Source organism: Musa acuminata, chromosome BXJ3-1 (assembly GCF_036884655.1).
Source record: "Musa acuminata AAA Group cultivar baxijiao chromosome BXJ3-1, Cavendish_Baxijiao_AAA, whole genome shotgun sequence".
Classification (NCBI taxonomy): Eukaryota; Viridiplantae; Streptophyta; class Magnoliopsida; order Zingiberales; family Musaceae; genus Musa; species Musa acuminata.
In genome coordinates this window covers 13760757-13787851 of record NC_088349.1, presented here as the reverse complement: position 1 = coordinate 13787851, position 27095 = coordinate 13760757, and the positions used below count along the sequence as shown (strand labels likewise).

General features: G+C 38.3%; 2 protein-coding genes across 4 annotated transcripts; one reads left to right on the top strand and one right to left on the bottom strand.

Annotated features, from left to right (window-relative positions):
• Window positions 1–3807: 3807 nt before the first annotated feature.
• LOC135628466 (phosphoribulokinase, chloroplastic-like) lies at window positions 3808–5882 on the bottom strand. The gene is made up of 5 exons (XM_065135126.1): window positions 5263–5882; window positions 4878–4962; window positions 4701–4785; window positions 4385–4629; window positions 3808–4305 (listed from the first exon to the last, which is right to left on the bottom strand). Exons 1-5 carry the CDS (start codon window positions 5790–5792, stop codon window positions 4027–4029), a joined length of 1224 nt encoding a protein of 407 aa, XP_064991198.1. The 5' UTR covers window positions 5793–5882; the 3' UTR covers window positions 3808–4026.
• An 896-nt stretch (window positions 5883–6778) lies between these two features.
• LOC135585647 (protein SENSITIVE TO UV 2-like) lies at window positions 6779–26770 on the top strand. Of its 3 annotated transcripts, XM_065135098.1 has the most exons (13): window positions 6779–7301; window positions 8181–8219; window positions 9949–10067; window positions 16810–17072; window positions 17176–17207; window positions 17322–17696; window positions 19477–19545; window positions 21219–21301; window positions 22419–22766; window positions 22876–22982; window positions 23803–23954; window positions 25094–25290; window positions 26172–26770. In XM_065135098.1, the coding sequence occupies exons 1-13, from the start codon at window positions 6846–6848 to the stop codon at window positions 26437–26439; spliced, it is 2508 nt and encodes an 835-aa protein (XP_064991170.1). In that variant the 5' UTR covers window positions 6779–6845; the 3' UTR covers window positions 26440–26770. The 3 variants fall into 3 exon arrangements, with proteins under 3 accessions (XP_064991170.1, XP_064991171.1, XP_064991172.1); XM_065135099.1 differs by lacking the exon at window positions 19477–19545; XM_065135100.1 differs by lacking the exon at window positions 25094–25290 and having other exon boundaries at window positions 26172–26423.
• The last annotated feature ends 325 nt before the right edge of the window (window positions 26771–27095 follow it).

Sequence of the window (27095 nt, the reverse complement as noted above, 5' to 3'; positions counted from 1 at the left end):
ACATGAGACCACATACATCACTATGTATGCATTCCTATAGCCCAGTGGCTCTCTCTCAAATTCCACTAAATGAAGAGTTGGTCAGTTTTCTATGAAGGCAATGCTCATAAGTTGCATATGACTCATAGTCAAATTGATCTAGCATTCACAAGTTGTATTCATGATATGTAGAGCAATGTCTAGCATAAACAAACCATTATGTGATGTCCCTCTAGTGATGATCTTATCATCCTTAATAATTGAATAACTATTGTACTAAAAAACTACTTTATAATCATTCAATGTCAAATATGAAATGAAAATAATATTTTTGATAATAGAAGGAACAAAATATCATATATCTAATGCAATAGTAGCTCTACTAGGTAGATGTAAAGTGACCTCACCAACAGCAACAACAGTAACCCTTGCTCCATTACCCATATTGAGGTCTATCTTACCTCTCACCAATCTCTTAGGTCTTGTCAGAACCTACAATGAATTGTAGATGTGATAAACACTATCGATATCCAACACTCATGTGTTATCATAAGAATCTGACAGATGGAGACCGATCATGAATGTACCTGAAGTTTCTCTAAGCTTCTGTTTCATCCTGTTTGTAATATACTCTTTGTAGTTCCTCTTCCAATGTCCATCTTTGCCGTAGTAGAAGCACTAACCTTTGTCTTTTGTCAGGTCTTTCTTAGCAACCTTTGCTTTACCCGGTTTGCCCTTGCCCTTCTTAATGGACTTTTCTGCCTTCCTTTTCTTTCTAGTATTACTTATACAAAGAACTAGTTTCTATTTCTTAATATTGCTCTCAGCCTTCCTCAACATATTAAGGAGTTTAGGGGGAGTCATCTCAAGTTAAGAAAAGGAATCTGGTAGAGATTGAAGCACAAGATCCACACATAAGCTATTTCTAGGATTATTCCTAGACCTATGAGTTTCTCTATCTACTCAATTATTTTTAGAACATGGTTCTGAACCGATGTCCTCTCAATCATCCTAGCATGGAATAAGTGTAGGAAAATCTAGGGGCAACTTCATATGTGCACTGAAAGAACAGTAAACAAAAATCTCTAAATTTCACAAAAATGTATCCATTGTCGTGTGAAGATTGGTGCACAAAATTCATGAAACTGAAAACCATGCATGAGATAGTTGTGTTACCTAGGGAGTATGAGGGGAATCTAGGGATAACATCACATATGCAACGGAAGAACAGAAAATAAAAATCCTTAAATTTTTCATAAATTATGTTCGTCGTCATGCAAAGATTAGTGCACAAGATATGCAAAACTGAAAACTACGTATATGAAAAATTATATTTAACTTAGGGAGATCATATATCCATGAATCCCTATAGATCTGTAAGAGAGGATGAAGGAAGTCAAGTGTCCGCCTCTTTAGCGGTGATCCACATAGTAGGACTGCGACGATGCTCCTCAAATCTCCAAGCCTACTATCTGAGGAGGAGAAGGAGAGAGAGGAGAATAGGAGATGACAACCAAGAGAAGCTCTAGCCTATGAACTTTTGGTTCCCTCTTATTTATAAAGGCCCACTGTTAACTTAACCATAATGGATCCTGCCCTATTAGGTACTAGATCTCTATCCAATCACCCAAGCCTATTAGATTAGTGGATCTCTATCCAATAATCTCTCATTGGCTCTTATTGGATCTTATCCATAGGATCCAATAATTCATAGGCCTATTGGATATCCAATAAGATATGGGTTTTGGTGAATATCTCATATCCGAACCTCTACTCATCGCTACTCGTCACAATATCTATCATATGTGTGTGACCCTTTAGACCCACTATTGAGCTAATTGTGAGTTATACCTATTAGAATTCCTTTTGGCTTAATGAATTATTATCTTTATAATAATTCACTCGACTCATCAATTGTAGACGTACTGGACCATTACACCGTAGTCTCCAAATGATACAGAAAAATCCAATCTACTAGACATGTCTATCATCAGTTATTGTGTACCTATAGTCCCTCATCCATCTAATATCCCAAAGATCGTATACCGAGCATGGTGTCGTAAGACCTATATGGTTTTTACTCGAGTCTCGCTCTAATCGAATTCTCTCATAGAACTCTTTCTCTCTCAATTCGAACGACCCTGGCCATGGATTTGTCTGAGCAAGAACACATGAGATATTTCTCTCATGACACTGAGAGCAGATGATCCTATATCGATACTTAATAACCCTCATAAGGTTGACAACCACTCCTGATAACCGACTATATTATATTTGAAACTTCTAAATATATAAGTTCAGTATCAAAGAGTGAAGTACTCATAAATGACATCCTTGGTGTCTCAAGTCTAAGGATCAGATATACCATTGGGATTACAAAATTATTGTATAACAATAAGGCATCATCAACCATCCAATATTTTGTGAGCGGATCAATCGGTGAACTTATTCTCTAATAAGCACATGTACTGTATCCCTAGTGTCCCTACATGAGCAACTATGGGACCAGCTGGCTCCATCATATGAATGGGTACATAGTGCATCAATCTCTCCAGTTATCTCGATGTCCCTCTCGAGTAACATATGACCACGATTATTTAAGACTTGTGTTTAAAGGTAAATCAGTCTCATTATCATGATCTCATCATGATCTAATTTTCATTGCATAAATCCATAGACATAACTATATATATTCATGCAACAAGCAATATAAAGTGATAAAATATTAAATAATATAATAAGCAAAAAGAGTGTGTATCATGTCACATGTGTCATCACTCATGTAATTGGCTTGCAGGGCACATATGACTAGCAATAGAGCCAGCAATTAAAACTTGAATAACTTATAGAATAAAATGATCTTGTCATAACCATAACTTGCGATCAATATTTATCATTACGATGAGTTCTCTTGATATTTAAATTTTCTTTTTTTATGAATAACCGAGAGAGGCAATGATGTAGCCTAATAGATCCTAAAGAAGAGATTGATGAATTGTACTTATTAAGATGTATAGTTGCTATCTTTCAAGAGCTTAAAAAGGATTAGAGTTGTTGTCTTGATATATATAAGTCTTTAGGTTAAGATGAACTATTATTACTTAAGAAAACAATACTTGAAACGTGAAGAGAAAGATATGTTGATAAGATGTTATAATCCAATAATAAAAATCCAGAATGAACTGATGGTCTGGTTTGGATGCACAAATAGCAGAACTCTAATCTATTTGAGGAGATCAAATTTGAGAATTACACATTATTTGATCAAATGAAGGAAATGAGAAGTGTATAAGGGAGGATTTGATCAAAAGATAATGATCTCTTCCATTCTCTCTTGAGTTCTTCTCTTGATCATAAGTGTTAATACTCGAAAGGATGATGATAAATAATAGACTATCGTCTAGTTGTCAAATATGGATCCAAAATGCTAGGGAATGCCCACCATGCAAAAATATGTTATAGAGTATATTACGCTAGGAGATAGATAAGGAGTCCGACGTCTTCATCTTCCATGCAATGCTAGAATTCCAAGAAAAATTATAAAGCAACAATGGGATACACAAGGAAGAGAAATAGTGGTCGCCGGTGGGATGAGAAAGAGGGAGCATAGCTTGAATCAATGAGAAAGAGGGAGCATAGCTTGAACCTCTAATACCATAAAGAATTTATAAAGAAAGAGATGATATTATCGAGGTAATACATATTTATTTATATGAGAAATTTTTTTAATCATATGCTAAAATCATATGATTATAAATATATTATTAATGCTTAATTGATTGAGAATTAAAACATATAAGGAATATAAAAAAAATCATTCTGTATTATGATCTTCTATCACCAGTGACTTGCATGATGACTTCTACAAAGACACAATTCCAAGAGAATCTCCAAACTCCTTCAACATCCTTTGCAGCCAACATTAATACAAACTGACCAATAAAATCAGGTCAAATTTACAATAAGAATGACAACAGAAGAGACAGACTCCTGCATGTATCTACATTGCAAGTGATGCACAGTAAGTGTAAAAGAATCAACATGAACTCAAACGGGACTCAGACGGAGGCATCTGCGCAACTGCTCCCTCTTCAACCCATGGCTGCTGTCTCCAGCAATGATCTGCTCATACAGTTGCCTTATCTTGAGACCAATGATGGTTTGGAAAAGGCCAGTCCCGTCGTTGCTGCCAGGAAAATCTGCATGCTTCAGCATCTGCTGCGTCACCTCTCCATAGTACTTCGTCGACAAGTTGCTCAGATGGCTCTCAACATATATCAGCTCATCTAGTCTGTCAAACTGCCCATCCATCTCCAGTACTGAAGCCTGAAGAAGAAGAAGAAGAAGACACAGTGGAGATTCAGCTTGGAGAAGTAAAAGAATGTGACTTTGAATGTGAAGTTACCTCATCAGAGAAGTATGTGTCTGGGCCATAGAAGAATCTGATGCCAGGATATGAGCAACTTAGCTTTCCACCACAGGGTGTCCATGAAATGGCGGAGCCTTCATCGAAAAGATAGACCGGGGTGAAGTGCTTCACCCCTTCCCTCATCACCAGTCGAACTCTCAGTACCTCTGTTGCACTCTTATCTGGAATCAACCGGGTTGGTAGAACTTCTATTATGACATCGGCGAACTGCTTTTGTGGATCTGACAGAGAAGCAATGTCATGAAATCCATGTCCTGTGATCTAAGTTGCTAGATTAAAAATCAGGATGTACCAATATACATATCGAAATCGGATTTCCGAGCTTTGATGCTGGCTTTGATGCTCTCGAGACTCTCCCCTCGTTCTGCCATATCTCGCTGCAATGTGCATGATGGCGTGGAACCTTAGCTGCGAGATTGACAACAGATGTTTCTGACCCAAATCAGTAGCGAGTTCTGTTTCTACCGACCTGAATTTTCCATGCAAACTTCACCTCGTTGCTTATATCCAAGTAGATACTGAAGTCCAGGAGACTCCTTATGCGTGGATCAAACCTGAGAGCAGAACATAAGAAAGCCATTTGTCAGTCACAGTAGCAAATGACACGAACATTAGACTCTAATAATACTGTCAGGTCATATCAGATATTGGAGATGCATGCGGAGGAGCAGAAGGAGGAGGGAGCAGCAGCAGCAGCAGGAGAAGAGGAAGGAGAAGGAGAAGAAGTAGCAGCAGCAGCAGAAGAAATTATGACAAATCAGACATTAGTGAATGATCCAAAACTATAAGAAATCACGACAAATCAAACATATAGTCGTGACTGGGATCAGAGTAACAAGAGATATGTAACTCACAGTGGATGCAAGCCTTCGATGAACAGGATGTTTGGTGGGCGTATCAGCTCAGGTGGATCCAAGCGGCCAGTGACATGGTTGTATACAGGCTTTTCTATGGCCACCCCACTCTTGAGGGCTCTCACCTGCTCGTACATGAGATCGAAATTGTTAGCCTTGGGATCCAGCGCAGTGACACCTTTCTCCTTCCTCCCTTCCCTGTCCAAGGCGTGGTAGTCATCGAGGCATATCACGGTGGTGGCGTCACCGACAAGTGTGTTGGAGTAGGCGTTGCACCCCCTCGGTGGCTCCGCCACCCCCCCGAGGACACTGGTCAGCCTCCTCATGAAGGTGCTTTTGCCGCAGCCGGAGTCTGCCGCCAGCCCGATCACCACCGTCCTGGTCTCAGCCGAGCACGACACCCGGGTCCAAGCTCTTCTCCTTGCCTTCCCCCGGCTGACGCAGAACATGAGCTGCTTCCGGCACGAGCCGAGGTGGCTCTCCGAGCAAGAGCACGGCATAGTAACGCGGTATAGCGAGCAAACCGACATGTTTGCGAAGAAGAGAACGGGATAGTACACAACCTGTGCCTCTCTCTCTCATGGCTGTCATCATTATATATCAGTGATCGGACCTGCCCACTGTATCGGACATGAGCGTTGATTCAGTGGCGGCGAGTCAAAACATCGTCAAGCTCCATGTCCATGTTGATGATGAAAGCGGTGCTCGAGCTCTCTGAATCGATGGGACGCACGCCATCTGCCCAAACCTACAGGCTGCCGCGGATACCATGTCGGTGTACGCCAAACCCACCTGGACTCGTCGGCTGTGCTTCGAGCGGGCTTCGTGGGACGACGCCGGCCCAGATGAAGCCATGCCGAGATGCCACCAAAACCGCACCCGGTAAAGCTTTATCGAACGCCCCGAAATGATTCCATGGGCTAAAGTGCCACCACATCACAAGCAAACTTTGCGACGCCAAGTATTATAATCTACATCGTCTTTCCACTGATGAATCCAGTGTTAGCAGGCCACAGAAGGAAGCCGAAAGCATACTTTTCGTGTCGTTAGCACTTTAAATGATGTCCGCAAACAGTATCTCGACACAATGTTGGATCAAATTTCGAAGTAATTAAAGCGTATACTCAATATTTATTTTTCTTTCTTCATCTGTCTATTAAAGAAGTTTTAAATATACCTAAAATTTTAGATATATTTAATAATAGTTCACATTTAAGACTAGTAAGCGAGCAATGACATTAATGATTCTAATAACGGTAGCTTTGTAATTTATCCTTCTATATAAAGCCTTAAAAACATTCCTACAAAATCTAAAATATATTCTTCGTAATTTTTAATAAGCTATTCTCAAACCTTCAAAATTCGTGTTTTTGCAGATCAATGGATCTCGACGGACGGAGGATTTGAACTCGGAAAGAACGCCACGTGGGCCTTCTTTCCCACGGCGGTTCATCATCACGTGCAAATCACGTGACATTAACACACAATGATACCTTGGTTCTTTCCCGGGGCCGGCTCCGTCTCCGCCCTTCACCACCCTATCGGCGCTACCCTCTGGCGCTCTCTCTCTCTCTCTCTCAGTGATGAGCTTCGAGGGAATCGACGAATGGGATGAGAACTTCCTCGACGAAGCGATTCGCATTGAGCTCGAAGCTCTATCGTCAAGAAACCTCCCTTCCGACCCACCGGAGCCAACAATCCTTCGCCCTTCTTCCTACGCCGACCTTAATTCATCCTCTCGCCCTCACCGTGATGCGATCGAACCCCCATACGGTCGCGTCCAATTGCATTCGCAGCGGGAGCCGGAGCCGGACTCCTTTGCTCCCATACCTTCTTTTGGTCTCGGCGCAAGGGGTCTGGCTTTCGACGTTCGCGGTGGAGGCCTTAGCTTCTCACCCCCACGGGAGCTCTCCCAGAGACATGTGGAGAAATCTAACTCGGAGATGGATTGCGAGATCTTGGAACCTTGGGTTTCACGGGATGAACGGTTCAGCGGCGGGGGCATAACCGAGAGGGACAGGGAAGTAAAGAGATTAAAGGTTAGCTTTCATTTTTGGTTGACGTCTCAAGATTGAAGGGTTCTTGCTACTTTTCTTCGTAATGTTAGGGTTTATTGGAAACAGTTGGTGTTTTTCTGCGACGACTTAGTTTTGTGGCAAAGTTCAATTTTTTTGGGGCTTTGGGATCTGATGGAATGAAATGATAGCATCCGAATATGCCTTAAAACACCTTATCCCTCCTCTCCCTCACTTCAGTCTCCATTTTCTTGTATTCAAACGGTGCTTTTCCTCCTGAATTGGCCTTGGCACACCAACCTCACTCCGGTCTCCATTTTTTTTCCGTCGTCTAATGCGCAATTGACAATTTAATGGACAACAGACAGAGGCCTGAACGCAGGGCTGAGTCTCCAAAATGGAGGTATCATGATTTTCTGCATCATTTGACTCACATATTAAGAATCTGGAAACCAAAAAAATAAATATTTCTGAGTTAATTACTCTGTGGTAACTGAATCCACATGTTCACAAGTATGTTCTTTTCGTGACACTTGAACGAGTATCAAAGTATTTTTTTCTCATATCTACTTATCTTTTTCTTAAATGAGCGATGAGTTGCGTGTTTGTCTATACTCTTCCTGTTTTGGATTTGAAGTGAGTATTCTTTTGGAATGTAGGCCAAAACTGTCTATTCGGGCTTGACATAATTGTACCAATCTTTTTTCTAGAAGAACTTGCCTTTTCATTGACACAGTTATACATGCTTAGGAATCTGCCTTGTTTATTTTTTCACTTATTTTTATTCTTGTACACTATAAAAAATGAAGTGCTGCTAGAAATTGGTGTCCTTTTTTCGTAAATGCTTTTGAATTTTGTTGTTATTCTGAAGAGGATTTGACTTATCCTATATGCACATCTCAGAGGGAGTTAGGCCGTGTCTCCAAGCATCTCAAACACTTGGTACATTTCTAAACCTTTGTATTCCTCATACTGAAATTTGTTTCATGACCATTAGTGATAAATCACTTGGGACCTTATACGTTTTTTAATGCATTATATACTATTTAGATGGTAGCATTGCTATTCCACTTTGTTGTACATAGTAGTTTTAGTCAAACTAAGAGTCAGCAAATCCATTTGTATTGTGTTTGATAAAGTTTTATCAGGTTATTATCTGTTCACCCTCTTCTGAAATAACTAGCATCTCAAACACTTGGTACATTTCTAAACCTTTGTATTCCTCATACTGAAAATTTGTTTAATAACCATTGGTGATCAATCACTTGGGACCTTATACATTTTTCAATGCATTATATACTATTTAGATAGTAGCATTGCTATTCAGCTTTGTTGAACATAGTAGTTTTAGACTTTTAGTCAAACTAGGAGTCAGCAAATCCATTTATATTTTGTTTGATAAAGTTTATCAGGTCTTTATGTGCTCACCCTCTTCTGAAATGACTCATTTTGTTAGTTGGCTCATTTTGTGGTTTCTTTTGCACATGTTCAAATCATTTTATTTGTGTCCTCCATGTTATATCCTCATTCAAGTTACTTCTAATTGTTCACAAATTTAAATTTTATTTTATTTTTCTTTATTTTTTTAGTGATACAATTACTAAAGAAAAAAATGTCTTTTTTTGAATAGTTCATATGCGTTATTTTCTATTAAAATAACAAATGAGACAATAGACACATTCACTTTCTTCCTTTTGTGAGCAAAGGGGGTGTCTTTCAAAATTTCTTAGAGGGTGAGGACTAGAAAATATACCTAAAACTTGTAAAAGGAAGTTACTTGTGGAATTAGGTTTTAGCATTTGAGGAACTTCTGTTATTGTTTCTTCATTGCTGCCTCAATTTTAATATGTATAGTGCTAAAAGTTGCCAAAGACTCTTCTGTTGCTCTCATACTGGACTCCCCAGGACCAGTTGATGGAATGATATTGGAGGTTATCCTCTGCATTCTTAGTGCAACTGCAAAATCATTCCCTGCATATTGCGATATTGATATTGGAAGAACTGTGACCCATAATATGCATTTGGTTGACTAATTGGGTAAGGCATGCCTACACCCTCAACGTCCTCCAAGTACACAACGGCATTGATTTTCCTAAGCAATGAATTATTTTATTTTGTGTTACTTTTTTTTAATTTCTCAATCACATGTTCATGAGCCATTACCTGTATAGCTTTTGCATTTTTGTGTTCAAGAATTTGTAGCAACAAATGTATGTGAAAATTGGGCTATTTGCATGAAAAAATTGTGCTTGTCTATTACTTGTCAACTTAAGGGTTTTGTTTTGTTGTGGATGGTGCTATATGGCATTGGGTTATTATGTCATCTGTTGCAGTGTGTGATGTTTGTGATTGTGCCAATCACATGGCAATGCATGGGCACATGATTATTTCATGGTCGATCAAGGGTTGCTTTTTTAAAGGTATGGTATGTTCATGCCTTGTGTTGCATTAACAGTATCACCTTGCTGAGGGTTGTATAGGCACTTCCTTAGCTTGGTGAGAGATTATGTTGATGTCTTTTATGTATGGAATGTAATGATACATCTTTAATTAAACAACGTCTTATATTTAATGCTATATTAGTCAACTATTTTGTTTTGAGTTATAAACTCATATCCACATATATTGATCTCACCTTTTATCATTAATCCCAAATGGTATATATGTACAGGAACATGAATGCACGGAACTAAAAAAGGAAAAGACCAAGAAAGATGAGCAACTTAAATTGGTCTTTTCAGAGATAGAAGCTAAAGAAGCTGAGATCTACAATTTGAAAAGTGGGAAATTGTTAGTGTATCTGCTTTCCCTCCACTTAATCCTTTTCTGTTTCCTGAATCTCTTTTGTTATTTTAGTCACCTAGATAAGGTATTACAATAAGAATGCTATATTACTGTTAAATTGCATCTCATGACATGGTTATTTCTCCTAGCTAGATGTGGTTATGCTATTACAGTAGGATCACTATTCAATTTTCATTTCTTGGTCAACTATTGTACTAGCTGGGAAACCGTGAGAATTCTTTGACATATGAATTCAAAGATATCTGCAGCAAAATGACTTCTTTTTCAGTTGGTACAATTTCATACCAATCAACTGCCTTATCTGTTGATGTCTTGCTGATGGCATATGTTATTGGTCATCATCAACCTGTTGAAAACCTGCCTTTTTAGCCATCTGATCTCTTGAATATGTGCTTCAAGGTTACAAGGATACTTTGGTATTCTTGCATGATATTGAAATGTTTTTGGTACTTTTTGGATATTTTTTTATATATGCTTGACACTTTATTGAAGTGTCCAATTATTTTAATGGTTTTGATTAATTTATATACTGATAAGACCCTGGGGTTTTATCTTGAAGAAAGGGGAGAAAAGGGGATGATTACTTCGAGGGGATCAACCTCCTTGATCACTTCGAGGGGACCGACCTCCTAGGGTTTGTCAAAAGACTAAATAATATTTCATTGCTTGCCAAAAAGAAACGGTTACATCACTATTTATAGAGTTCCGCCTAGAGTCCACCAGGACTTGGACTCTTAATAATAAAAAAATATTAAATAAACTTCTATCCGGCTCTAACTGAACCAAATAGACTCAATAAACATTATTCAAAAGCTCAGAAAATAAAAGGGTCCTAATAATTCCTCCCTCTTCAAATCAGCTTTGTCCTCAAGGCTGAGCAGCATCAAACTCGGGGAGTTTCTCTTTCAGCACTTCAGTCATAGGGTATCTACGGCGCATCGCAATCCATTGATCGAGTAAGTACGGTCTCCACTTCTTGATAGTGTAAGCAATAGGTTAGCCTTTTGGTATTGCAGTCTTCTGAAAAACCCTCTCCATTCGATGGCTAGTGGCAGTTGTGACCTTACTTCCACGTCTTCCCTTTAGGATCATCTGTTTTCCATTAATAAAAAACTTCATGATTAGTTTAGAAAAATTTCACGAAACATCACCCTAGGTTGATAGTCATTCAATTCCGAGCACCACTTCGAAGTCTTCTAAGGGTAGCAAAAAGAAGTCCACAAGAAACTATTGGCCTTGAAAAGTCAATTTAATCCTTGAGCACTTGCTATCATGGGTTAAAATTTGTCCATCAACGACATTTATTTCTAATTTGTTAGTCTTCAATGTGGTAGGTCAATCAATCGGGAACCTTACTGTCCATAAAATTGTTAGTGCTACCAGTATCAATCAAAACTGTAATATGTTAATGTTCCAAAGTTCCTCCAACTTTCATAGTTTGCGAGTTTGAGTAGCCGGCTAATGCATGCACTGTATGTATGATAGGTCCAACATCGTCATCAGAATCCATACCTTTATGATCGGAGTCTACATTGTTAGCTTCCGGTTCCTCCTCAATTGGTTCAATCAGGAAGTTGCCATTGTTTACATCGGTGCTCCCTACTCCACTTTTCATCATAGTGCCAGCACAAACCCTTCTATGATCTTTCCTTGAGTTCTTCTCTATTAGTCTTTGAGTGTTAGGGTTCCGGTTGGGAATAGTTGGTGCGGGTGGCTTGTTGATCATCTGTTTGTTATCACTTATGTTTCGACGATTTTCCCTGCTGATTTTTTCCTCATGTAAACGTGCAAATGATATCGCAGCGATCATAGTGCGGGGTTGACGAGCTTTGACTTCACACCGAATACCTGGATTAAGTCCTTCGATAAATGTACCCATAAGTTGTTGTTCGGACCAATCTCTAGTTTGATTTGACAATCTTTCAAACCTGCTCTGATATTCCAACACTATAGAAGTTTGATGAATTTTGGCGAGCTGTCCATCAACATTCTCGTATTCAGATGGGCCAAAGCGAACAAGAAGCCCTCTTTTGAACTGCTCCCACGAAGGAACTCCATGGCAAGTTTCATACCAATCATACCACTAGATTGCATCTCCGTCTAGCTGGATTGAGGCTATTTCTACCTTGGATTCTTCTGGGGTCCTGTGAAAACGTAAAAAAATTTCTGCGCTAGAGATCCAACTAGTCGGATCCCCATCTTCCCATCTCGGAAATTCTACCTAATGCGTGGGTAGTTTATATCACAATCTTGGGGCCCTTTTCTTGTATCTCCAAATCTGTTCAACATAGAACTTGAGTTTCCATCATGTTGAAATCTGCTAAAGTGCTCCAATAAGCTCTTTTTGAAATCGTGAAGGGTTTTTTGTAGCCAATTCTCAATTCTGGTTTCCAATACTTCCATTTGTGTTTTTACTGAGTTAACGGTAGCCATTGTGTAAGATTGTAAATCTGTAATCCCTTGTTCTTGTTTTTGATGTCTGGTCAAGGGCATCAGCACTGTCCTATTTGGTGCTGTTGCTATAATGCTAATCGGTGGCAGCACTATGGGAGTGAAGGGATGCTACGAGGTTGCGAGATGTAGCTATGGTCGCTGCGTGGGAGATAGTGATGCTTGCTGCAGAGGGCCGGGAGGCAATGATGGTGGTGCGGTTGGGGGCAGCGCCGCTGAGGGCTAGTCATTGCGGTGGCTGCGGCGATGGAGGACAAGGCTGTTGCACGGATGGGAGGCAGCGTTGCCTTGTCTCTATCGAACTGCGAAAGAAGGTGAGGGCGACGCAGAGGGATCGCGGGTGGTTGAGGAAACAACGACGGCTGTAACGGTCGCTGTTGATGCCGGCGGCGAAGAGGGGAGGAAACAGCGGCGGTCATAGTTGCCCAGTTTTAATCACTGCGAGGAGGGAGGGTCGAGCGACTGTGGTTGCGACCCAAAGGGAGGCAGCGAGGGTCGTGGCTGGGAGCGGGTGGCGGTGGTGGCAACCGGCGCCTGCCGCAACAGAGGGTGCTCTGTTTCTATCGCACCACAGAAGGAGTCGCTGGCGATGCCGAAGGATCACGAGCGGTTGAGGAGAAGGCTGGAAGCGATGGTGGCTCGGGTGGGATGCGGTGGTGTTGTGAATACTGGTGGAGAAGAGAATTGGTGGTGGCGCGGTTGGGAACAAGGGCAATCGGTGAGTTGCCCTGTTTCGGATGCCGCGAGGAGGGTCGAGCGGCTGCGACTATGGCTGAAGCTGTGACCTAAGGGGAGGCAGCGATGGTGGTGCAGCTAGGGGCAGCGTCCCGACGGTAGAAGCGACGAGGGGGTGGTCTGCTGGTTGGGAAACAGCGGCTGTGGCGCAACGGTGACGGTGGTCAAGCGGCCGGGAAGCGGCAGCGGCGATGGAGAAGGGGCAGTGGTGGTCGTTGGCTGGGAAGCAGGGGTTCCTTCTCGGTCGAGAAGGATTGGCGTGCGTGGCTGCCGGCTTCACCCTTTCTCATTTTTTTTTTTTATGATAGCTACGGCAATACTGCAGCGAGAATGCCAAGGATCGCCGCTCTGATACCAAATGATAAGACCCTAGGGTTTTATCATTGAAGAAAGGGGAGAAAAGGGGATAATTACTTCGAGGGGATCGGCCTCCTAGGGTTTGTCAAAAGACTGAATAATATTTCATTGCTTGCCAAAAGGAAACGGTTACATCACTATTTATAGAGTTCCACCTAGAGTCCACTAGGACTTGGACTCTTAATAATAAATAAATATTAAATAAATTTCTATCCGACTCTAACTGAACAAAACAGACTTAATAAACATTATTCAAAAGCTTAAAAAATAAAAGGGTCCTAACATATACCTACTAGGTACTTGGGTGATGCTTGATAGATACTTCAATAGAGGAATTTATTTTCTTTGTTAGTCTTTTGATAATCGACTACACTTACTAAATAGATTTTGATTTTAGATGTTATATGCTGTTTGCTTTGATCATCCAATGATGCTTAATGAAATCTATTTCTGATCTCCTTGATTGTAAATTTGTGCTGCCTTCAATTCATTTTAAAACATTATTATGTTACAAATAATTTTTGCTTTAAAGAATCAGGGATACTTCGTAATTAATTGCTTGATATGTTCAATAAATTACAGCGTCATATCCTTCAGTGCTTTAATGGTGCAAGCTTTTGCATATAACATTATATACATTTGACAAATTTCTAGAGTTATTGATGTACTTGTACATATGATGTGAGCATCTTCTGTTGGTATCCATGTTTCATTTATGAGCTTGAAATTTCATTTTCTATATCTGTTTTACAATGAAAAAGTGTTGAAGGTCAAAATGATGTTGGTGTTAAGTGATAACAAAAAATAGTCACTGAGACTGAATTGTCTAGACATCAAGTTTCAAAACAGAAGAAGCTGTAAGAGCTTCACTGTTGTGCACTCAGATGAAGCAGCCATGATACATGTAATTATGCATTTTCTTGTGCCTTGGCCTTTATGTTACATGTATCAACCTTCTAGGTTGTGTCATGCACTAAAAACTGTATCAATTATCAAGTTGTATGCACCTACTACTATAAATATTTTAGTAGTGATTTTTTAATTGAATGTTGTTTTAGAGAATTGTGTATATTGGCAAGTTTCTTGGAAGAATAATTTAAAGCTGTCAATAAATACACATATAATTAATGGTTGAAAACTTGAAATAAAGTTTTGAATTTTACATCAGGAAAACATGTAATTTGATAAATAACCACAGATGGAGTTCAGGGTGCCTTTGCTTATATTTATAAGACATTGATAATAATATTAGTCTGTTAACACTATGGTTAGTCTGTCCCCCAGGAACTGCTGCGTTACTACCTTCTTGTTTTGTCTTTATGTAATTTGCTTATTATTTAATATTATCCAAACCATTTATATGGTAGTATTAAGGATAACCTAACATCTTGTTGTATTATCTATAGAATAAAATGCCACCAACTTGTTCATTTCAAAGCAACTCTGGTACAACTCAAGACTTTTGATATTTCTACTTCTGAAAATCATAGTGACACTGTAAGGCTATCTTTGAACTCCAAACCATTTTAGAATGTCAAGATATGTAGCTTACTGATGCAAACGCGACACCTTTGTAAAGGCATAATCGGAGAGCGGAACTATCTTGTTTATTATAAATCATATTATCATGTATAAGAAAGCAAAAATGAGCCTTAGATGGGATCTTTGAAACAAGTAAGATTAGTTTAGAAGGTATTGCTCATAAACTAGAATATGTGACATGACATGGAAACAGTATCAACATGTACTATGAGCGATTGAGAACTTACTTGACATATCGGGTCAGATATGCTTGAGTTAACACATTTGAGGAGGGTTCTTTGGCATAGATTTCATATTTAAAAGAACTTGTCTTTGGGGCAAGTAGATAGATCAGAAATGAAGTGATAGATTTCACTTCTTGTATACTGTAAACCTCACTGTCCTTGGTAACAAGGATCGCCGTTTCGAGTATTAGACTCATTTCAGTGATCTGGTCGAATCGGTACATACCGGTCAATACTAGTGTACCATGTGTTGGTACACCGATACATACCGGTGTTTCGGAAAGTAAGAAAAAGAATAAGAGGAAGGGGCAGTGTAGGAAGAGGATGAAGGAGTAAGAAAGAAGGAAGAGGAGGTGGAAGAAGTAGGAGGTAGAGGAAGAGTAGAGGCGTACCTATGAGAAGCGGGGCGGTGGAGGAAGAGGGGAAAGGAGGGAGACGCAGAGGAGGAGTGGCAATTGTGTGAGAAGCGATTTGGGCAACGGCATTGCATGGCGATGGTGTGACGAGAGTTCTCGGCATGCATGGGAAGTGGAAGAGGCATACCCATGAGAAGCAATTAGGGCAAAGACGATGCATGGTGGTCGTGTGCGACAGGGTCCCGGTGTGCATGGGAAGCGGAGGTCGCATTGAGAAGCAGAGGTTGGAACATGCAGTGCGCATGAGAAGCGATTAGGTTAGGAAAGTTTCCTATTTATATGACCGGACCGCACTGCTTTAAATAGGGGTGGTCTGCGTATTGATTGACGCTTGAATTTGTATGTACCACCTGTTTCGTACTAACCCATGACCGGTATGTACCGGTCAGTACCACATGGTACATTGGTATGTATTGGTGACTCAAAGAGAAAGAAGGAAAAGAGGAGGAGAGGCAGAGGAGGAAGGAGGAAAGAGGTAGAAGAAGAGGAAGGAGGAACGAGGAAGATAAAGAAAGAAAGGAGGCGGTGGAGGAAGGGGAAGAGGACGAAGCGTACCCTTTGGCGTTGGGCGACAATAGGAGGCAAAACGTGCGAAGAGGGCTCGTGAATGCGAGCCCTAAAGAGTCATAATTAAATATTTTCATTTTTGTTAATGGGTCGGAGAGGACCACCTTAAAAATACCACGCCAGGACCAGTAAATGCTGGCCGTTTGGTCCTGGTCCAAAAAAAATGGTGGTCCATGCTCAATATGTCTATTTCCTCGAAGACAGCTTAGAATTGTAATAAAATATCTTAATTCTTGCTTCATTGTATTTCCTGTATTCGATCTTGACATGCATCAGATGGGACAGTATAGATATGAGCCTGTGCCTTCGTCCCTATGGCCCTTCAACACAGCTTTGACTATGATTTATATTAGTGTTTATTGTTACTAAGTCATCATCATTATTATTATCTTTTTGCAAAACCACAATTGAAATCAATGTTATTGTATTTTGCAGAGACCACCGTAAGTTGGATTTTCAAAATGCTGGGACTTTCATTGACCAGGCTTGTCATCATCCTGTTAATGAAGATAACTGTACTTGGCACACATCACAGGCTTTGGATGGGACATCAGATTTTGTGTATAGCAAAACCAAAGGAGAAAATGGACCTTCATCATCACTCTCTTTGGAGCCACGTATGTTTGAATGCAATGAACATAAAGTAGAACATGTTCAAACTACTGGATTAGCTGAGTACCATGGTTTGGTTGATAATAGTAAGAGTCAAATTACTTCCACTTTTTTCAACATTAGAAATATCTGCAGTTACTTGTCTTCTGTCCTCCTGATGATTTTGCTTGTCAATTTTCATTTTATTAGGTTCGATTACCTGCACTGGTGTCAATATTCAGGTACTGACAGTCTTTTTTCTTTTCTTTTTTTTTGCTATTTATTTCCCATACTTTTGAGGAAATTCTTGCTACTTGTTTTCTAACAAAATTGTTTTGGCTTCAATGTTAATACAGAAGAGTTGCTTTCCTAAGAAGGCTGCACAGTCAAAAGGGTGTAGAACTGTAGGAACACAAACAGAAATTTGTCAGGACTGGGGCCATTCTTCACTGGAGGATTTGACTGAGTACCACATTTCAAGCAAGCTGCTTAATATCTGGGATTTTCCAAATAGCCTAATGACAGGGAAGATTATGATTTCAAGGTTGCTTGTCTCTTGCACAGCGGATTTTTGTGTGCTTTTCAGGTGCATGAGTATGACATCCCACACAGATCTGGATTGTCATGCAGATGAAAACTTTTCTCATCACATGACTTTGCATGATGATGCACAATCAGAACTATCACTTGATGCTTCTAAAGTGTCACGTCTCTATGCAATACTTACAAAGGTACAGCAGCATTCCTAAAGCACCATGAGTTTGTATTTGATCTAGCATCTTAATTATGCTAATTCGGAGTATAATCATTTTGTGACTTGCTTTTGCATTTAATATGATAGTGGAAAACATATAAAATTTAATCACAATACAAAGATATATACTCTATGACCATAACCAAGTTTCGTTGGAGCAATCTGGGGTAGGCAGGGTTCACCAACTTGGCCCATCTGTCACTGGGTCAAGATATTTTGAGTTGGATGGCTGGACCTGATCTATTTAAGGGGTTGGATAGGTTGGTGAGCTTTACATTTATTTATTCAGGAGAAAGCATATGGTTTGAACTTTGAATAGTGTCTAATTAATCTTCACTGATAAGGGAATATATGCTTGAATTAAAACATGACTTAATCTCCAGGTCAAAATTCTCCCAGCTGGTCCTGAAGAATGAAACCATCATATCAGTTTAAACAGGGTCAGATCTAGGTTCAGGAAACGTGACATTGAGTGCCATTGAGTGTCAACCAGGTTTGCCATCCTAAAATCGTAATTTGTAACTATGAGCTTTTATACTTAACCAGTTACGGTCCAACTGCTGATTCATGTCTTATTTTTATTACTTCATCTAATAACACAAGACTGGTTGATATATTTCTTGGCTAGATGGGCTCGAGACAGGCAACCTGATAGCTGAAGAGCTTATCTCATGTAGGCTGTAGAGCATGAATAGGGATCTTTGTAGCCTGAAACTTCTATTAATGGGTACAAACCTGCTAGGGAAGCTCCTTTGAAAACTTAATTATCTATCTGCTTCCATGACGTTCTGTTAGATACTTTGTGTTAATTAAGTATGGACTTGCAATAGGGATACAATTTGCTGCAGATATGCATTTATGAAAAATCTTGAACTAAAAGATACAAACTTATGGACAGACAATGAACAGGTCTGTGATCCTGTTACAAATATTGCTAGTTCCTCTTTTATAATATTGGAATAGACTATATGAGTATTCTAAAAGCTAAAAATTTGTACCATCATATTGAGAAAATAAGAACTTAAGAGTAATCAAGCAGTACTATATGACATTGAGATCTATTAACCATATCAGATGCTTCACCTGATGGTATTAGAAGTGAGATTATCTTCAAGAGTAATTAACAAGAATATCCAGTGGGTAGCAGAATTTGTTTTATCCTGCAACTGTGGCAGAAGAATTTGTTAACATTGCTATCTAACACATGGTCATTTGAATAATATGCTTTTTAAAGTATTATAGTTCATAAGCTGCAAGAAAGCTGTGGACATGGAAAGAGTGGACGAGGTTGAGTGTTTGGTGGCATAGAATGTTCCCTCTGAGGGTGGAGGTGAGTGAATGATGTGTCCCTGGAGAGTACTAGAACCTCCAGAGCTATTTTATGTTGGCATGTACTATGTGCTGATTGCACAAACTATTCACCATTGCTTGTTGTTGTGTTGTTGTGCACATCGATCAGTGGCTGCTGGTAGTGCTGAGTTAGAGTGACCTGTATGCAGCTCATTCAGATTTTTTTTTTGGCCTAACCAGGAAAAAAAGGTCCTGTGGTTTGCCCAAGCACTTCAATATGACAGATTCACATGCTTCTCTTGACTCTCGTATGTGATGTTTTAATTTGAATATTGGAGTATACATTGGATCTGAAGCTTATTATCTCTCATATCAGCAAAATGTGTTTAAAACAATCATTATTTCTAAAGAATTGCTTGCATGATTTATAATTTGCCAGAATAATTTTGTTCTTTTGGTACTTGCAGATGCATAATGGGGTGTCACAATTACATGATTTGCTTGAAGCCTTACTTGAATTATGCACTCTTGAAAATGTGAGCGAGATAAATTGACTATCGAACTTTCATATGCAATTTGTAGATTTATCTTTAATTATTACAAACCTTTGCATGTGAGATAAATTATTACAAACCTTTAATTATTGCAAACATTTGTCAACATGGCATAGAGTCTCTTAAATAACTGTTATAAGCGTGAGATGGATTGCAACAACTTAAAGGTTGCAGGTCAAAAGAACAATCCTTGTTGTTAACATTTGAACAAAGGACGAACACCAGTAAACTTCTCCTGGATGTGAGAAAAGAAATGTAGGGGCAAATTTTGCTGTAGGGAGCAACTTATTTCAAGGCATAGATGAGTTATAGAACCAAAGGAACAAACTCTGAGTCCTATAATTCATTTACTGTGATCTTGTATAATAATTTAGTTATTTGAGCAAGGAGATTATACTTATTGCATGCTGACAAGTTCCAGAATGTTTCTATGTTCATTCAATTATTTATTAGATTACCTTCTTGAGTTCCTTCTCATGTTTTCTCTTTCCAAGAAAGGCTATTATTTTAGGGTTTCACATTATATCTATGAGGTTGGCCAAGCAGCAAGAATCAATTCTGGATAAAGGCTTTTCTGCTTGGCTTGATGAGAAGATTTTGTTTCTCTTGCTAATACACTTAGCAGAAGTCATTTTAGTTGGCTAGAAGTATTCAACAATATGTGCTATACAAAGAAACCAAGACATGGAGTCATCAATAAATAATGAGATGACTATAGAATGCTTGTTTATAAATAATGTAGAAGATATAGAATGATGTTAGACCATGAGAGTTTTATAGCTCTTGCCAGAGCTAAATCACCAGAAATGATCCATAAAGCGAAATTTTTTTGGTGGTGATACTGAAACTTGCATTTGGATAGATACTGCATATTCCTGATGGTGGATTTCTTATAGGCAATGGCCCCTTATTAGATAATTCTGATGTTTATCTACCATTTTTTATCTATTTACCTGTATGTCTTAAAGGAGGCACTGATTCCTAAATGTCCCTCCAGTTTAAAGCTGAAATACTGGAAGTGTGACTTTGGTAGAGCATAACAAAACTTGTAAATAGATTAGAATTGGTGGGAGTGCACTGAGCCCCCTTTTTAGTGCAAGCTTAATAGGTTGCATCAATGTTATGCATCTTCAATGAGTCCTGCCATAAAGAATGTGGGCCTAATCTGTTTACAGTCTGAAAAAAAAAGGCAGGGAATGTTTTGAAATGTTTGAATCTAACATGCTCTTCCTTGATTGTTATGTGAACCATACCCATCTTTCCATACAACAGTTTTTAACACACTTAACCAAGTGACAAATTAATTGGAAACATTTTGTCATAGTCAAAGTGGTAATGTTCTTGGAAGGAACGACTTAATGGGATCTTGTTTTTGCTTATAGGATTATTTTCCTAGGTGCTTGCATGTCGATGTACTTAGATCACTTTCTAAATATACCATGAAATGCTGTCAATGGATTTTGAAAATTACTTAAATGGTTTTACTGAGATGCCACTAGCTTCCATTGGTCTTTATTGTTGAATGCTGACTAGCATCCATAAAATACAATTGAAGTTCTCTTGTCTAACAAACTGCAAAATTCTTCTTGTTTGTTGCTCCACCAGAACTGTATAATTGTTCTGCCTTATAATACATGGATTTTTCTTTTTTGCAGGTTGTTGTTGTTCATAGATCCTTACGTATATTGCATATTTTCTTGCAACACTTGTTGAGTTATGAGAAAAGGTCCATCAAAAGGTACAATTGCTGCTTGAGCAAACTTGATCATTGATCTAAATATTTATCATCTTCCTTTCCATTTTTGAATATTATATAAAAATGAAAATCATCTAAAATTGAAGAACTTTGATCCTGAAGTGTGTTATCTAGTTTTTGCTGGTAAAAATAAACAATGGATTCTCATGCATTAGTCATTGACTTCTGTGGGTGACCTATGAATGTCCAGTGCCCATTAGGATCTTACATTGTTTATAGCAAACCTTTCCAGCATTTTATAGAGCCCAACATTTGTTCTTTACAATATAAGCATAAATTTTCATCTTCAACTGCTTTTAGCATTGTTTTTTCTTAATATGATCTTATATATTTCTATCTACCTAGTGCATTCACAATTATGGAGTCTTTTTCTAGATGATGATTTTGCTCGTCAGAGAAGCATAAGACAGTGGTACACTGTGATTCATTTATACATTCCAGTATGCTACTATAGTTGAATTGGAGTAGTCTCTGAATGTTCAAAAGGTGTTTTTTTTTTCATGTAAATGGTGAAAAAAAACCTTAGTTTACTACATTTTTCCTCAACAAAGACATGACAAAAACTAGTCAGACAGCATAAATCCTCAAAAAATTGCATTCACTTCTTCATCATGGGCTTCAACGCTTTGGGGCACTTATTCTTGATAACATGAAAATTTATGGCCAGGGAATATGTCTAATAATAGAACAAGGAACATATCTAATAACAGAGAAGGATTCAAGCTACAAAATGGTCTATACAGTGCACAGGGCTTCCCCTGATGTAGGACCTGGGGAGGGTCCATGTACAATGTTATATGAGTTTAAATGTATTTCTTCATCAGTGGACCCTTTAGACATTTTGATGTTACAGATAAAAGTTAGCAGTCATCTATTTAACCTTGCGACTAGAATGGGAGGTTTATAGGCTTGTATAGGTTTGCACTTGCCATATATGGTCCTTGGATCAGGTCATGCTGTTCTAAAGCACCTATTCTCTTTTGAATGTTGGTATAAGTTACAAATCTTAGGTTATTTAATTTCATTTCATCTGACAGTACTTGCATATTTGTGTGCTTATGGACTTCAAATTTGATTTTTTCCAGTGTACCCTGCTCAGGAATAACATTCTCGTTGGCCAACCTTTGAATGACAATATGCATAGAGGTCTGAGACATCAAGACTGGTATCAGAACATGGACATTCATCATAAAAGAACATATGGCGAGAATGAAAATTCAGGGTTACCAATGGCAGATATAAGTTCTTTTGATTTGGAAAATCTGTGCATGGACAAAGTGGGAAGTGACTGTGACATTAAGTTTCTTTCTTCAGAAAGTTTGGTTTCAATTTTTAAATGTATGCAGCTAGTAGCCATGAAGAATATGAAAGAGGATGTCCGAATTGAAGCCTTAGGTGTGATGATTCTTATTATGATGGAAAGTAACCCAAGTACAGAGAGGGATAAGTAAGTTGTACTTAACATTCAATCAGTATGAGTCATTTTCCCTTCTGTTTTATTTAGTTATTCACCTCCAGTATCATTGGAACTATGCTGCCACTTTTGGTACATGCAGGTTTGGGCTGATGTCGTTGTTGGAAGTTCTACCTAAGTTGCTTCAAAAGGAAGCTGGCCCACATGTACAAAAGCATGCTCTTCGTCTATTGTTCTTGCTCCTGAACTGTAAGTCCTCATCTTAGATATATTGTCAGCATTGCCTATCTTTATCTGCTTATGTAAAAGGATAAACTCTATTGATTAAATTATAAATACTTGGTCCCAAAGTTTCATCCAGTCTTTTCTAAGATATCCAACCTTCTTGTTGATCCCTTGAACAAATTATTAGTTTTGTTTTTTATGAAGATGTTGATCAATAATCTCTTTTCCATCGTGCACTAAATCTAGATATTCCAATGTTTTCTCAGTAGTGTGAGGAAAGAAACTGAAACAACTGTATGAACATTATGCAAACCTCATCTTATGTAATCAGCAACTTAACTAAGGTTCACTTGGTATTATGATCCAAAGTAACTAATAACTAATTGTATCCTCATGTACCATACATTAAGCTTAGTGGCACACCTAGTAAAATCACACATGACCAGCCCCCAGATGTTTAATGTTGTCATCCATCAATTGGTATTCTCATCTGTATCAACTGTAGCAACCATGCATACAGGTTCAACCTACCTGCAAATAGCATAACTAATCTTGCCATACTGGCACTTCAAAACCTATATACCATATTTTGTATACTGATGAACTATACTAAGACAACATACTGTTAAATGTGGGATGTGTCAGTATTTGAATCCTTGGTTCCACAGCAATGGGCTGTAAATCCTGTAAGGTGTTTGTGGAAATATACCACAGTGTCTTTGATATTTTTGCAACAGAGTACGAACTCAAGTCATTCAAATGACATTAATTTTTCAATCTATTTTTTCTTGCTAAAGAAATTTTATTCTCATTCAGATCTGATAATCATCTCTTTAAATTGTAGGTCCGAAGATGCTGTTACTGTTTTCTAATGGAGGTAAAGAGAATGATGAGCATGCAGAAACAGTTGATCATAGTGTTGCGCTAGAAGATGCAGTGAACTTGATTCTTGAGGGCTTGTCGAAATGTTTATCACCTGCTGGAACTGGTGATCTGGTAAGCTAACAGATTTTGCTTTGTATTTCTCTAACTAGGGCACAAATCAGTGAAAATTCTGGTGTTACTTCTTTTAATGTTAAAATCAATTTTGTTATTCCTAGCATATCATTTTGCTTATGAAGAGTTGTATCAAATAAGCTCTATTAATCTTTAGTTTAGTCATCCTGCATCTTATGATTTTATCTTCTAAAAGTTAACACCATATTTTTTTATCCTTTGATCATGTAAGGTCTGCATTGGAATATAATTTCCTTCACCTCTATAGTAATGAAAAGAATCTGATCATTTTTTCACTCTGGAAATTGTTGCTCCGTGAGCAAATGATTAGTTTGCAATGAGGGTTAATGCACCAGACTTAACACACCAGGTGTCCGTGCATGACTTTTGCCTAAAATTATGGTGTCTTTATTGCTACTAAGGAAAATTGCATGAAATTCAGGAAAATAAAAATGTGCACTGATGACATTGCAAATTTGAATGAGGTGGTTAAACATGTATTGATGCTTGCAAACTGATGATTCGTACATAGCCAATAATTCGTCCAATTCTGTTGTGCAATCTGCTAATGAGTACTTGTCTCATCTCTTCTTCAGGCGGTATATTGATCAATCTGCTAGGATTATTGCCATTAAAAATCCCTGATATTTGACTGAGTTGGTACAGATTATAGTTAATGAGCAAATCTTATCAAAGTTTATACCATCACTCTTTTCCAATTAAATAATGGGTCAAAGATTTTAAGGATTTTTTCAAAAAAATTATCCATCTACTTCAATGCTGCTTTTTTTTTTTCACTTTTTTCCCCTTCATGTTACTAAAATTACACCATATTTGATCATGAGAACTTGTTAATACTAGATTCACTTGTTACTCCTCTCATTTCAAATCCAACAATTTGAGTCATTTGTGTTCAAGTTTATTCAGTAACAGTAAAGATCCTAGCCATCATTGCCATAACTTTCATTGATGATACAATATATAAATATATTTTTGTGCAGTTTTGCCTCTGATGTCTGTGTTATATGTCCAAGTTATAGTTTGTTTTTATTGGAGTTCAGTTATTTCTGCAGTTTTCTGTTTCATCATGGTCCATCTATTTTTTCAGCTCATGTAGAAAGGGAATTTTTTTTTTTCAGGAACTCAAGCTTCATAAACAAGCAATTATACTGTTAGCTTATGTAGCATCATGCGGGAAATCTGGTTTTGAAATACTTTTAAAGTCAGTAGGGCCTCGGGGTGTAAATTTCTTGCAGATAATTATACAAGTTTTGGCATCTGAGTTGGACATAGAGATTGCTGGTTGTGCCCTTCCTCGAACCCTCTGCAAGGAAAGGTAACTTAGAAGTAGGAAGTAGATTTTGTTAGGAGCAAACCGTCATAGCTATTACTTTTGATAGTAACCCAAAATGGTGATGCAGCAGTTGCAACAGCTAATGAAGTAACAAAGTTCAATTTTCAACATGTCTTGCTTAACTAGTAACACTGCACTGAATTAGTGCATTATTACTATACTCATTTTTTCTTGAAAGAATGCTATCAATTAAATGGTTTCCTAATTTTGAACTTAAACTTGAAAGGAACTAAAGAACTTTCAAGGATCCCCTTTTTTTAATGTTCAACAGAGTGTAGCTCATTCATTTTGAACAGTAAATTGGTTCGTACACATCTTCCAGCAGGGTTGCTTGTATGCCATCTTTATCGTCTTCTTGTTGGCTAAGTCTCAATGTTTTAAGATACCAATCTAGATACAAATAGTCTTACATCACATTATCCCGATGTATAGGTTACCAATATCAAGAACCATTGTTTTGGCGACCGGAGACAAAAAAAATTCTAATATATTGCCTAGTTATATTGTCCAAAAAAGCAATAAAATTAGCAATGTCATGTGTTAATATTTTATTTTGACCCATATTTCAAATCAACTTGTTTGATATCAGTTCAAGTAATTAGGTCCAGTATGTTCGATTTCTCCTATATATTGGTGCCTGATGCATAGATAAACCAAGATTTAGTTTCCACCGGAAGGATTATACAAGAGAATAGATGTGACATCAATTTTTTTGTTGTGTACAGCAGTTTTATGTTTTCCTCTCCAAAGATGCCATCAGTCTGCAATTTTTTACTCTGATGTGTACCTCCTTAAATTGATATCACTTGTATTTCTTTGCAGGACCTCATTGTTAAATTGATATCACTTGTATTTCTTTGCAGGACCTCATTGTTCAGAGAGGCACTCATTCTCTTGAATCGATTAGCATCACATCCTATATATTCCAAAGCTACAATGGAAGCACTCACAAGCAGCAACCCGATTGCCAGCTTGACTGTTGATGTTGTGAGTAGGTTACCTCTTAGAAGCAAAAGTTTATTTAAGTATGATGATGCAATGAAGTCACAGATGGAGGCTGAGACCACAGATTTAGCACAGTTGTTTAGAACACGAGTTTTTGCCTTCGTAGGAGGAAAACATATCAGTTGATTACTCCGAGAGACGGTATGCAACTGGCTGTCAGCTAGTTTATTTCTCTGAGAGAATTCCTCTTTACGGAGAGCTCGTGCTGCACTGCAGACGGGAACTGTTTTTTGATGGTTTTGCATTACTTTTGCAGCCATGTTAAGCCGTATATAAGTTAAATGAGAATGTCGAAGGAGTTGGGGTCACGTAACGTAACACGATAGCATTATTAGTATTAGTTGATGGATAAACTGACCTTTTTTGTCAAATTATGGAGTCTATTTATGGTTGAGAGTCACAAAATCTTGTACAACTAACCGGATGATGAAATGAAAATTTTGACTTGGCATGAGCATCAGGAGATATGTTCTTGCTTGAATCATTCTCAAGAGTGTTTTCAGAACTCATTAGTCTTGTTGATATCCTCATTTTGTACCACTTCTGGACCATAATGAAAAGAACTGTGAAAATTTCAGATTAGTGATGATTAAACATTTAAACCCTTCAATGGGCATTGCCAAATCAAGATCTTGGAGGATTGATGATTGTAGTGATGATATTGAACCATAATAATCTGGCACCTTTTGCATCTTCTTGAATTGTGTTAACAAGTTCATCCAGGTCGGCAAAGAAAATAAATCACAAGATTTCACATGCTGCTTAGTTCCCCACTTCCAATT

Coding starts and splice junctions, on each gene's coding strand:
- LOC135628466 (XM_065135126.1), bottom strand. CDS start 5,792: ATGTCGGTTTGCTCGCTATACCGCGTTACTATGCCGTGCTCTTGCTCG. Junction 4,963..5,262: donor ATCGAAGGCTTGCATCCACT/GTGAGTTACATA, acceptor TTCTGCTCTCAG/GTTTGATCCACGCATAAGGA. Junction 4,786..4,877: donor AGTTTGCATGGAAAATTCAG/GTCGGTAGAAAC, acceptor TGCACATTGCAG/CGAGATATGGCAGAACGAGG.
- LOC135585647 (XM_065135098.1), top strand. CDS start 6,846: ATGAGCTTCGAGGGAATCGACGAATGGGATGAGAACTTCCTCGACGAA. Junction 7,302..8,180: donor GGGAAGTAAAGAGATTAAAG/GTTAGCTTTCAT, acceptor TGCACATCTCAG/AGGGAGTTAGGCCGTGTCTC. Junction 22,767..22,875: donor CCAAGTACAGAGAGGGATAA/GTAAGTTGTACT, acceptor TGGTACATGCAG/GTTTGGGCTGATGTCGTTGT.